Source organism: Crocuta crocuta, unplaced genomic scaffold (assembly GCF_008692635.1).
Source record: "Crocuta crocuta isolate KB4526 unplaced genomic scaffold, BGI_CrCroc_1.0 scaffold359, whole genome shotgun sequence".
Taxonomy (NCBI): domain Eukaryota; kingdom Metazoa; phylum Chordata; class Mammalia; order Carnivora; family Hyaenidae; genus Crocuta; species Crocuta crocuta.
Genome location: NW_027528877.1, coordinates 1,220,389 through 1,232,670, shown reverse-complemented (window position 1 = coordinate 1,232,670; position 12,282 = coordinate 1,220,389). Strand labels below are relative to the sequence as shown.

Here is a 12,282-nt window from a genome sequence, read left to right as displayed (position 1 = left end):
TCTATCTGATTTTCCTTATATTTCCTGTATGGCATGCTTTACAAATGTGTATTATATGACACCTAGATATTCATAGTCAGCATATTTTTATTGTGATTCACATCGCTCATCATTATGAAGTCTTCTTCATTGCTTTTTTAACTCTGTCCTGGGTTCAGTCTTGCCTGATATTGACCCTTGCATTCTTTTTTTCCCTCCCTCCCTGTCTCCTCTCTTTGTTCTTTCTCCACTCCTTCTTCCCTCCTTTGTTCCCTTTCTCTCCACCCANCGCGAGATCATGACCTAAGTGAAAGTCGGACGCTTAACCGACTAAGCCACCCAGGCGCCCCTCTCTCCACCCATTCTTTTGTTTTCAAACTCTTTCAGTTGGTTACAGTGATCCTTCTCTCACAGAATAGAGTGGAATCTTCCTAATAATTCAAATGCAGACTGTTTTTTTTTCCTTTCAGTGAGTAAATTTGGCTCTCCTAAATACTGAGAGAACATAAAAGTTTAGTGTGAGTACTGTTATTTTATTTTACATTATGTTTCAAAACTTATAGGTTTTGGAAAAAGAATTCACAATGTGTTCTGCCTTTTTAGCATTGTGTTCTTTTAATTGGAAATGTTTATGTTTCTGTTGTCATGACTGCAACAACATAAGAAACCTTCATCCTCTTATTTATTTACAGGTTTATTTATTAATCCCCTCTAAGGGGCAATAATAAAATTAATATTTTTCCTCTTCCTCTTCCTTTTCTACTAGCTGATTTGAGCATTATAAAATAATTTACTTAAATTCTTTTGCAGTTTATCAGTTTTAAATAATATCTTTTGATCTGAGTAACATTCCATGTTTTTCTTCCTTTGACTTTCATCTTCTTTTGTTTGTTTTATCGTTTCTGCTTTGTTAAGGTTTATACTGCTTATATTTTATTATAGCAACATAATGACATAGTGATTTAGTCTCATAGTAGTTTTGGTATTTATTATAATTTATTATTACCAGAGTTTTACTCTGATTTTCCCCGCCATCTCTTGGATGACTACAGTTTATCTTCTAGTAAATTCCTCAACAAGATTCCATGGGAACACGATTTTATGAGTTTGCATATGTTCAAAACTTTTAAACATTCACTGTTGCCTTTATAATGAATGAGTTTGGCTAGATTTTACAGTCTCATTTATAGTTCTTTCCTCAAGGATTTCACAGGCATTACTCTATCCAGTGGTGTGACCAGAGGCGGTGGGGTGCACCTAAGCATGTTGTTGAGTGCTGTGGATAAATACTGCACCTGATGTACCCTCCTCCCTTAAAGCTACTAGAGCTTTTTTGTCTTGATGTCCAAGGATTCTTTACATTTGAAGTCCAGTAACTTTAATAAGATATCTTTACTGTTGGCTGTTAAAATGTGTTTCTCAGGGGAAGTATGCCCTTTCAATAGGTATTTTATTACAAAAATCTTTCTTTAAAAAACATTTTAATGTTTATTTATTTTTGAGAGAGAAAGAGACAGCATGAAAGCAGGGAAAGTGCAGAGAGAGGGAGATGCAGAATCCCAAGCAGGCTCTAGACTCTTAGCTGTCAGCACAGAGCCCCACACGGGACTCGAACCCATGAACTGTGAAATCACAATCTGAACCAAAGTCGGATGTTTAACTGATTAACCCACTCAGGCTCCCCCCGAAATACTTCTTCTTCTTCTTCTTCTTCTTTTTTTTTTTTTTTACAAATAGTTTATTGTCAAATTAGTTTCCGCATAACACTCAGTGCTCATCCCCACAAGTGCCCTCCTCCATGCCCATCCCTCCTCCCCCCCACATCCATCAGTCCTCAGTTTTTGTTAGCATTCAAGAGTCTCTCATGGTTTGCCTCTCTCCCTTTCCCCCACCATTTCCCCCCTTCTTCTCTCCCTTGTTCCTCTGTCAAGTTCCTCCTAATCCTCCTATATGTGCAAACATATGATATTTGTCCTTCTCTGCCTGACTTATTTCGCTCAGCATAACACCCTCAAGGTCCATCCATGTTGCTACACATGGCCAGATTTCATTGTTTCTCATTGCCATGTAGTATTCCATGGTATAGATAAACCACATCTTCTTGATCCATTCATCTGCTGATGGACACTTAGGCTCTTTCCATGTTTTAGCTATTGTGGAGAGTGCTGCTATGAACCCAAAATACTTCTTATGTTTTATCTTTATACATATACTCTTTTCTATGATTTTGATTTTCTTCTATGGAGATTCTAGTTATAGGCATGGAGGTCTCCCTTAAATTTAAAAGTTTTGCTTCTCTCTTTGGCTGTTTTCCTTGTATCTCTCATCTGTTTACTTTACCTCTGATTTCACTATAGATTTCAGTACATAGCAGTAAAGTCTCTTGAGCTCTGCCAGCTGACGTTTCATCTCCTTATTTTCGTGGTGTTTATTCTTTGTTGCTTTTAATTTTCTGGTTTGTGGGTGAACATACATGATTTTGCTTCATTCCTTTTTATTCCTGGTTTCAGTGTATAGTCTTAAATTTTATCTGAAATTTGGCAGAACTTTTCTTGCAAGTAGTCTTCTTCTGCCTTCTGTTTTTCCTGTACCTTTTCTCCTTTCTCTACATTGTTAGGATGCTTGTATGGATTCAGCAGTGGTTCCATGTTATTATTCACCTTCAAGGAATGGGTGGTTCTTGGAACATGTTTATGAAAGTTTCATGAAGAAAAGAGTCAAGGTCCAACTGCTAAATTAAGAACCTTTTCCATTTTTATGTTTGATTTTTTTTCAGTCTTTAATTCATCTATGTTAATGGAAATGGGAAATTATAATTTTTTTAAAGTTTATTTTGAGAGAGAGAGAGAGAACACACACAAGTGGGGGAGGGGCAGAAGGAGGGAGAAAGAAAATCCCAAGCAAGCTTCACACTGTCAGTGCAGAGCCTAATATGGGGCTCAAGCTCCTGAACTGGGAGATCATGACCTAAGCTGAAACCAAGAGTCAGATGCATAACTGACTGAGCCTCTCAGGCGTCCCTGAAGTTTTCTTAATATCATGACTTCCCTCTGCTACAGAGGTATGATGTTCCTTGCAGAGATGGATTTCTGACTTCCTTTGGTTTTTATTTTTTTTTTTTCAGCCTTAAAAAAAAGTCTTTATTTGTTTTTTAAGTGATCTCTACACCTACCATGGGGCTCGAACTCACAACCCCAAGATCAAGAGTCACACACTTGACTGACTAAGCCAGACAGGCGCCCCTGCTTTTTATTTATTTGGGTTTTTTTTGAGGATTTTTGTACTTAAGTTCATGGAGGATATTGATGAGAAATAAGATTGTGTTCAGACACCAGTCTGATATTCCCATCTGCAGGAAGATATAAATTGTTCTTTCAGGAAGTGTTAGGAATTTTATCTTTTCTCTTTGGAATTGTCCCATTTCCCACTATATCTAACATGACTCCTTTTTCACTCAAATTATTTAGCCATCTGTGGGTCTTTTTTGTTTAATTGTTTATAACTTTCATTTGCTCAGGGAACTTCTCTTCTGCCTTCTTCTTATTTCTTACGCTTTTTTTGTTTACTCTTTCTGTGACTCGTATTTTATTTGTGTTTATCTTTCTGGATTGTTCCTCCATGGTTTTTTTTCTTCTTTCCTTTTTCTTCATTTCTTCGACCTTTACATTATGAGAGACCCTCTCTCAACTTTCTCTTCCATACCACTCAATAGTGTTTAGTTTTATTATAGTAATATGTTACTATATTTACATACTATTTATAATATCCAGGATGGTCTGTGGTTCTTTGATCTCTCCTGTTAACACACTGTTCTATTTTATCAGTGTTGTAGCACCTTGAACCTTCACCTGATCTAAGGAGTCCCATTAGACTTAAAATTCTAATTTTTTTCTCAATTATTGCTGATATTTTGGGAAGGGGCTTATTTTTTGTTCAGACTTTTATCCTTTTCCCTGTTATTTATTTTCTTCAAATGTTTAGTAATCCTTGGTTGTCTCTTTTTTAATGTAGAATTACTTATTTGGATCTATTTCCTTTTTTTTTTTTTATCTTTTTCGGGAAGTTTTGGTTGCTTCGGCTTTGTCATTCCTTTACTCGTAAGCATTTATATAGTATTTATAATGAGCTTCTATTTTTAAAAATATATACTCTAAACTTAATTTCTTCACCATCATTTCTCTGATAAATTCCTGCTGTAATTGCGTATGCTCTTATCAGTCTAATTCCAATGACCTTCTAGCTTCTACAAATTAAATTCTTTAAAAATTTTTTAAAATAATATTTATTTTTGAGAGAGAGACAGAGCACAAGCAGGGGAGGGGCAGAGAGAGAGAGAGGCACAGAATCCAAAGCAGGCTCCAGGCTCTGAGCTGTCAGCACAAAGCCCGACACAGGGCTCAAACCTATGAACCGCAATATCATGACCTGAACTGAAGTCAGATACTTAACCAACTGAGCCACTCAGGCACCCTGCTTCTAGAAATTCTTTTACTGCATGGCCAATATACCTGCATTATATCCCAGCATAGTTTTTAAAAAAGTACATTTCTTATATCCCAGTGTAGTTTAAAAAAAAAAGATTTTTTTCTTTTCTACGAAGGAAATACTTCTTTTTTTCATGCCCTCTTACTTCTTCTTGTCAATTTAAGGTTTTGGGAGCATGAAGAAAGGTAGGTGCTGGTTTTCTGTCTCTGCTCTTTCTCTTGAAATTTATCTAGAAAATTTCAAAGACTGTTTTTCTTACAAAGACCTTAAAGTATATGAAATATGATGGGTATAGACAAGATGTTTATCTTTTTATAGCTTGTATTTTTATTAATTAAAACTTATATTGTAAGCTCATATATAAGAAAAAATTAATGACTTTTGTCTGTATTTGGCCACCTGATCCTGCTGTTTTTACCTCCTTTTTATCTTTGAAATTCTTTCTAATTTGGTAATTTCCATTTCTCTCTTGGACTCATTTAGATCCATCTCCGGGTTTTCCTAACTTCTAGTTACCATTCTCAGAAAAACACACTTCATCTTCCACACTGAGATAAAATTCACATCTTATCAAATATTGCTGCCTTTGAGGATGAGAGTCAGATTCCTCCGCGTGACATAGAATGACCTTTCTTGCCTGGCTCTTCCCTCCATGTTTCTCCAGATTCATCTTTGTGTATGTTTTATTTACCTGGAATTACCTTCATTCTGGAGTCTTTTTTTCACTTAGGGAATATGTCTGCTCTCTCATGGTGAAGTTAAGCTCTTTTACTTTTATAGTTCCATCACTTAATTAATACTCATTTACAGAATTTAACACTTTGTTGAAATTATTTTTAAGTGTCCCTCTGCCCTCCTGCAGACAGTAGTTCCTTAGTAGGCAGGCAGAATGTTCCTAGAAAACTATGTCAGTTATAGAATATATAGGCACTGTTAAAATACTTTGAATGAAACTTGGTTTGGTAATATTTATCATCACTAGGGCTTATAAGTCATTCAGTAATCTCTTTGAAAGAAGGAGTATTCTATCAATTTTTAAATCAATGAGAAATCGTAGCCATTCCTGATAGATTGAAAGCTGTGAGAGTAGAGGGGGAAATAGAATAGAGGTATCAGATCAGCCTCATCAAGTGAGAAGTCATGTCATGTCACATACAGAGAGAAGCAAAGCACTTTAGGAGAGTAAGATAAGCTTGTAGAACTTGAGGTACTGAGTTTATGTCTAAAGATCTAGACCATTAATTCCTATCATAAAACTTTTTAAGATTTTTGGAAATCGGTGTTCTGAGGACAACAGTTAAATGTAGTGTTTACATTACTGACCACTAGTAGAACTATGTCAGATAGCAAAAGAATATCTAAATGTTCCTGTGAAGAAGACTGTGTGCTTTTGTTCAGAATAAATCATAAGGCTAGCAATTGTTAAGACGAGAAAGGAGGCTTGTCCACTATGTAACCGGAGCGACTAGTCTTTCCACATTGATTGTGACTGAACATAATGCCTACTGTGTACAGAAAGCACTCTGCTAGGTATGCTGGGAGCAGCAGAGAAAATGAGAGACTGGGCCTCACCCTTAAGGACTATATTTTCATAAGATAGAAAGCTAGGGCCTATAGAAGGATTTATTAGCTATTAAAACAATGTATTCATTTGTGCAGGGTGACATGAGCAATAGAAGAGTTTAAGTTTTAAAAATGTGCAGAGGTGCCTGGGTGGCCCAGTCGGTTAAGCATCTGATTTCGGCTCAGGTCATGATCTTGCAGTTTGTGAGTTCAAGCCCTGGCATCGGGCTATGTGCTGACAGCTTAGAGCCTGGAGCCTGCTTTGGATTCTGTGTCTCCCTCCCTCTCTCTCTCTGCCCCTCCCCCGCTTGTGCTCTGTCTCTCTTTCTCAAAAATGAATAAACGTTTCTCTCTCTCTCAAAAATAAATATTAAAAAAATTTAATGTACAAAATAAGGAATAGTATAATTCAGATGGAGGAATGACTTCTTCGAGAGGTGACTACTGAGCTGAGATTTTGAGGGAGATGATGAGACTCTTCAGGTGACCTGAAGAGTCAATGAGCTGCCCCAGAATGGGTGGCACAGTAGCACAAAATACAGGGGGGAGATGAAAGGGCAGAACAAGTTATGTTTTGTGTAAGGCAGGTGATTGGTTGATTTCTTGTCCAAAGAAGTATTTGTAGCACTTACCAATCAAGAACTATTCTTCTACTTTATAACATTTGTTTGTTTTTTTGTGTGTGGGTTTTTTTTTTTTTTTTTGGTATAAAGCCACTGGGTGAGATAACACGATGGTAAATTAGGCATGTCCTAACCTTTAAGGAGCCCACATTCTAAATGATAGAAAGTGCACACATAGGAAATAGTAGCTTGACTAAATTAGTATATGATAAAAGGTAAAGAGACAGGATGGAAAAGATGGATGTGGTTGGAATCTGTAAAACGGGATTAAATAATACTTGCTTTACCGGGTTGTCAGAATAAAGTAAAATAACGTACGTAAAGTGCCTAACCCTTAAGAGGCAACTTATGTGCATACATTGTCTCTCCCTTCTTCTCTGTCAATTCTAAGGTAAACTTGTACCCAAAAAAAAAAAAAAAAAAAAAAAGTTTGAAGGAACAGGATCAGTGATGCTTTCAGAAGAGGTGTCTCGTGTTGGGCCTTGAAAGATGGGTGGGGTTTAGTGATCGAATTTTGGGAACAAAGAAGTGGACATACAGAATGTGCTTTTGGAAGCTACAGGAAGCTTTGTTGATGTTGAGTGGGAGAAGTTTGAAAGGCAGGCTTGGAACCTAGAGGTTGGCTGGTACCTGGATAGAATCCTCCCCTGCCCCAGTCCTACCTTGTAAACCACTCTGACTAATGGTTTACATGTCATCATGGGTCAGCTCCTTTGGTAAGCAGGAATCAGGAGCTATCCACTTTGAATTCCCTGCAGCAAATAGCATAGTACTTTACACAGAGTAGGGCTCTCCACACATATTTATTGACTTAGTAAAGATAACACGTGCTTTGGTACATCAGAAACAAGGACTGTATAATGACATTCTATGCTAATATTGTATCAAATCATATAGTACAATGTGGGAAAAAATGTGGGAAAGAATATTGTAGAGTAGAATACTGGGGTGTCCTGCAGAGAGCTGGATCTGGGTTTCGCCGTAGCCTATTGACTTACACACTTTGTGAACCTAGGCAGGTTCTTTTGCAAAATGAACTTATATCTAAAACCATTTCTTAGCTCTCTGTTCTTCTGGCATTTGTTTCCTCATCTGTTGACTAGCTAGTGCCTATCTCATAGGGTTGTTATAAGGATTAAGTGAAAACTAGCTCAGTGCCTGGTTCATATTGGCTGCTCACATATATTGTATTAATAGTCATAGTAATAGTTAATTCTTCTTATTCTTAATTCACATTGGAACCTTGATATGTGTCTTTTGAGGGGCAAAATGTACTCTACTGCTATCAAAATATTGAGCAAGAACCAAAGTAATGTACAGTGCTGTCCTATATATTTCATTGTGGATCCTGCTGCATTAAGCTCAAAATCCTGTTTCATCAAATTTCAGTTTTGGAAATAAGGACCTGAGACACAGTCTAAGGAAAATGCATCTTAGGCCCCATTCTCTGCGATAGCAAAGCATTTTCAGCACCTGCCTTGGTCTCTTCCAGGCGACACACAAACTTGATTTCCTCAACCCTCACAGCAGTTCTAAAATTGTTGGCCATGGATTTTTATCCTCATTTTGCAGAAGCTGAAAAAATTAAGGATCAGGTGACAAGGTTAGTGAGTATGAAAGTCATTTATAATAATGGTAAAAAAAAGGCATAGGCTAAAGTTAAATTTTGAATCAGGGTCTATAATAAGTAGGAAGTAAGGTAAAGCACAGTCAATATGAACACTTGGAAAGGATCACTGATAAAGGACACTCTGCCCATCTTAAGTGTGAATGTCATCTCATTAGTCTTTCTGCCTATTGACCAGGAAAAAGTGTGTGTAAGTTTCATTTTTCAAAGACCATGACCTTTTTGGCAACATAGAGTCACAAAATGCCACATTTTGCTCTTCGTGGTTTTCACTGAAAATTTTTAAACTTCAATTTTCAAGTGTTCCAAAGAGATGACCTATCACACGAGTTGTCTGTCAAGTGTTTTTTTTAAGCCCTTATAGGGCAGGGCAGGTATATTGCGCTGTAATAAATATAGAGCCTGGGTATCATTTTTACTTGAAGGATGTATTTTAGTGTTTAAAAAGCTCTATAGTGTCAAGTAAAACAGCATCTTCGAATTCCCACTCACCTAGACCCCAAAATGCGGAATCTGCTTTGAGAACCTCACTTTATGTCCCCATCAGCTATCAAGTTCTGCGTATTCTTTTCTCCCAATCACTTTTCAAAGAAAATGTCATTTCTTCCTTGAAGTGGTAATGTCACCTATGGTGTATAGTTTCTTCTATTCCAGTGCCTCCCTGGTACTTGGTGTCTAGTCACTATTAGACTCACTTAGCCCAGTACTGGGTATGATTTTTTTTTTTAAATTTAAAAATGTATGATCTCTATTCCACTTTGAGATAGTGACCATATCTTATTCTACAATATGTTCCTACCACCTAATGCACTGCCTAACACCTGGTAGGCACTTTGTGTCATTATTTAGTGACACAAACTGCTTTGATGATGATGGAACTCCTTTTTTGAGACCAGAGATAACACTTTGTAATATTCAAAAACTAAATTGAGAAAAGAAGAAACAAAAAGTCAGATATTATAGATAATAATCTTGAAATTATGTAGTTACTGTGGGCTTTGTTATTGTTGGCCTGCCAGAAAAGTGACTCAAGGTCAAACCAGAATCTTTCACTTTACAAATGGTAACTCCCATCCTAGTATTAGTAGATTTTTATTGGTATTTTTTATTTTAGAAGACCACAATATACCTAACTGGATAAGGATCAAATGAATGCTCCAAACTAGATCCACTTTTGACTTTTTATATTAAGTGATTTTCCCTCCCTAGCTGCCATTGTGAGGGATCTATGTAGGTTTTGAAATTCAAAGTAGGAACCCGAGAGTTTGTAGTGTCTCTTTTTCTTTTGAGGAATATGAGATCACCATGCATATAAAACACACCGTGCTTAGTAGCAGTCTAGATAATGAAATGGAAAGTTTGTGTCTGAGTTGCCTAGAATCTTCCATTTTGCCTTGTTACTTTACAGCGGCCACCTTGTAATCTAGCAATTACAAGGAGTTTCCCGCATACTGAATACAGTGGGTTATTCCATGTGTCATGGCCAAAGAGCACAGAGTAGAAGTTTGTTAAGTCATCAGTGCAGCAGGGATCTTATAATTACAATAGCTCGGATTAGTTTCAATACCATGATACTTTTTATCATTTTGAGTGTCTCTTTTAATCTTTATTTAGACTTCATTGAAAATCTTCTTGTTAGCCACCAATGATTTTACTTTGACCCTCCTCCAATCCCCCCAAATATTCTAGTTTTCAGTTATTTTAAGAAAAAAGGCAAAATGCCTGTTAAAATTTTGAATTTGCATTGAGCAGTGATTATTGTCTAAATACTTTTAATTGAATGAAAGATGCTAAGTTACACAGATCTGTGCTTTTTAAAAACTGATAAGCATTTGAAATTCATATATTGTGGTTTTATGCCCTTTTTAAATTTAACATTATTTTTAGGTTGATTGTTAAGGTAATATTTAACAGAAATACTTAAGCATGTAACCTCAAGGATAATTGAAACATCCATAATACAAAAATTTTAGCTGTTAAAGAAATGAAATGCATCAATGAATATTAATAACCTTTAATTATGACACACAAACTAATACTTTGGGACCAATTCTAACATCAAGTTTTTTTGTGCCTTATATAATATGTAGCAGTTGACCCATTTATCAAATTTATGAGTTGCATAAGTAAATTTAGTTCATCGGCATATTTTGGTTCTTTAAATAGACCAATGTAAACAGTTTCTTATCTGCCATATGCTGAAATGTTTTAGTAAACTAAAGACATAACTGCTTAGTCAACAAAGATGGCATTAAATTGCACTGTTTTGGAAAAAAAAGTTAAGTGAACTAGATGCCTGTTAATCTGGTTCTTTAAATATCATAAACAAAAGTATCCGAATGTGTTTCCAAGGACAGAGGCGGAGTTTTCCCGGCTGTGATTGGTTGCTGCCTTGCCCTGTCCCACGGCCATCCTTAATTGGCTTTGGGTAGATTGGAATCACATAAGCAGAGTGACATTTATTACTTTCCTAGTTTCTTTGCACTGAGCCCTGAGATTCCCAAGGAGTAACTGTAAAAGATTTCTTTCATTTCGTCCATGATCTACGAGAGGGGATCATTCTACGAAGAGCAGGCATGAGTCTGAGTGCGAGAAGAGTCACTCTGCCTGCAATAACGCCAATAGTCCTACAGAAGAGGGTATGTGACTTCTTTTGCCTTTTTTCTTCCTTTTTGTCTTTTTTTTTCTCTTTGCTGTTTTTCTTTCTTTCTGCTACTGTGTGTTTATTAATATGTTGGAAACTTTAGTTACATATCCTGAGAGAGACGGTCATTCATTGAGGCTAGAGGTAATTAAAGGGTATATTATTGAAATTAGACAAAAGGGGGGAAATGCTGTGCTAGAATGTCTCTGTGGTAAAAAAAAAAAAAAGCTCCATGGAAAAGCAGTTTGGTCTCGATTTCAGGGCATTGTGAGTTAGAGAGTATTTGAAGCTTTTCCCTTTTCTTTTTTCCCTCCTGTAACTTCAGGCCTCTTTGCCTTTAGTTCAATAGAAAATCTGCTAGCTATTATGTTTTATATTTGTGTACTGAGAAACAGTTTCTTTGTTTCCCTACAATTCCTAATACATCCATCTTCATTGTTGAATGGACTCTATTATTGTTTTACTGTTTAACCATATGGCACCAGTTTATCAGCCTCTGGTTTCTACCAATTTCTATTGAGTTCCTGCCTATTTGCTTAAGAGAAACTTTCCATTATATTCCCTCGTGAAAGAGGTTTCTGTTAATTATTAATGCAGTAAATCCTATGTTATGAAAATATTATATCTATTAGTTTTTATAAAGTCTATTTCCATGTCTTACTTGCAGCATCATATTTTAAAGGTAATGATAAATACACCACACAATGTAGCATATAAGTAAAATTAAATATAGTAAACTTTTCTTGTACATACTCTGAATGAGAACCGTGTATTTAAATCTTTAAAGAACCAAACCTCCAGTATAGAAAACGAAAGCACCAAAACACATTTTCGGCAATACGCTTCATGAATGGTTTTGGTGACACTAGAAACTGTAATGTTTATTTCCGTACCCTACTTTTAATAGTTAACTGTTAGTTAGCTATTAGTGTATTCCCTAAGTCAAAGGTCATGGTTTAATTTGTTTGAAAATGACAAATGTAACAATTAGGGTGTGTTTTTTTTAAAGAAATATCTTTTTTATTGTTTTTAATTTTTAGGTTTTTAGTTTATTTTCTTATCCAGTCAACCATTTATTCACAAGGGACATTTTACTTGGCATTGGAATCATAAATGGTAATTTTGCCAACATTTGTTCTTTATCTTTCTTCATGCCTTTCTCTCATCTTAAGCACATTTAATTGAAAATACTTTGCTTTGAGCTTGAATCTTTATTTTGATTTAGACTTAGCATTAATAATGACTGTATAGACTCCCTGACTCCCTGGAATCTGGAAAGGTATACTAATATGTATCAAATGTGTGTTCTTATGTCGGAGTTCTTCTTGATCCAATTGATACTGCAATTTAGAAAGACCAAG

The 12,282-nt window shown here is 35.9% G+C and overlaps 1 protein-coding gene across 2 annotated transcripts in view; it reads left to right on the top strand.

Annotated features, from left to right (window-relative positions):
- GRB14 (growth factor receptor bound protein 14) overlaps nucleotides 1–12,282 on the top strand; it is a 115,940-nt gene that overhangs the window by 43,218 nt on the left and 60,440 nt on the right. The window contains exon 1 of one of the 2 annotated variants that reach the window (XM_077756760.1): nucleotides 10,740–10,916. The exons of the other annotated variant lie outside the window; for it this stretch is intronic. Within the exon in view, the coding sequence (XP_077612886.1) occupies nucleotides 10,854–10,916 (63 nt within the window). The 5' untranslated portion in view covers nucleotides 10,740–10,853. Of the gene's footprint in view, nucleotides 1–10,739; nucleotides 10,917–12,282 lie in introns of those variants that run through there. 2 annotated transcript variants of the gene reach the window in all.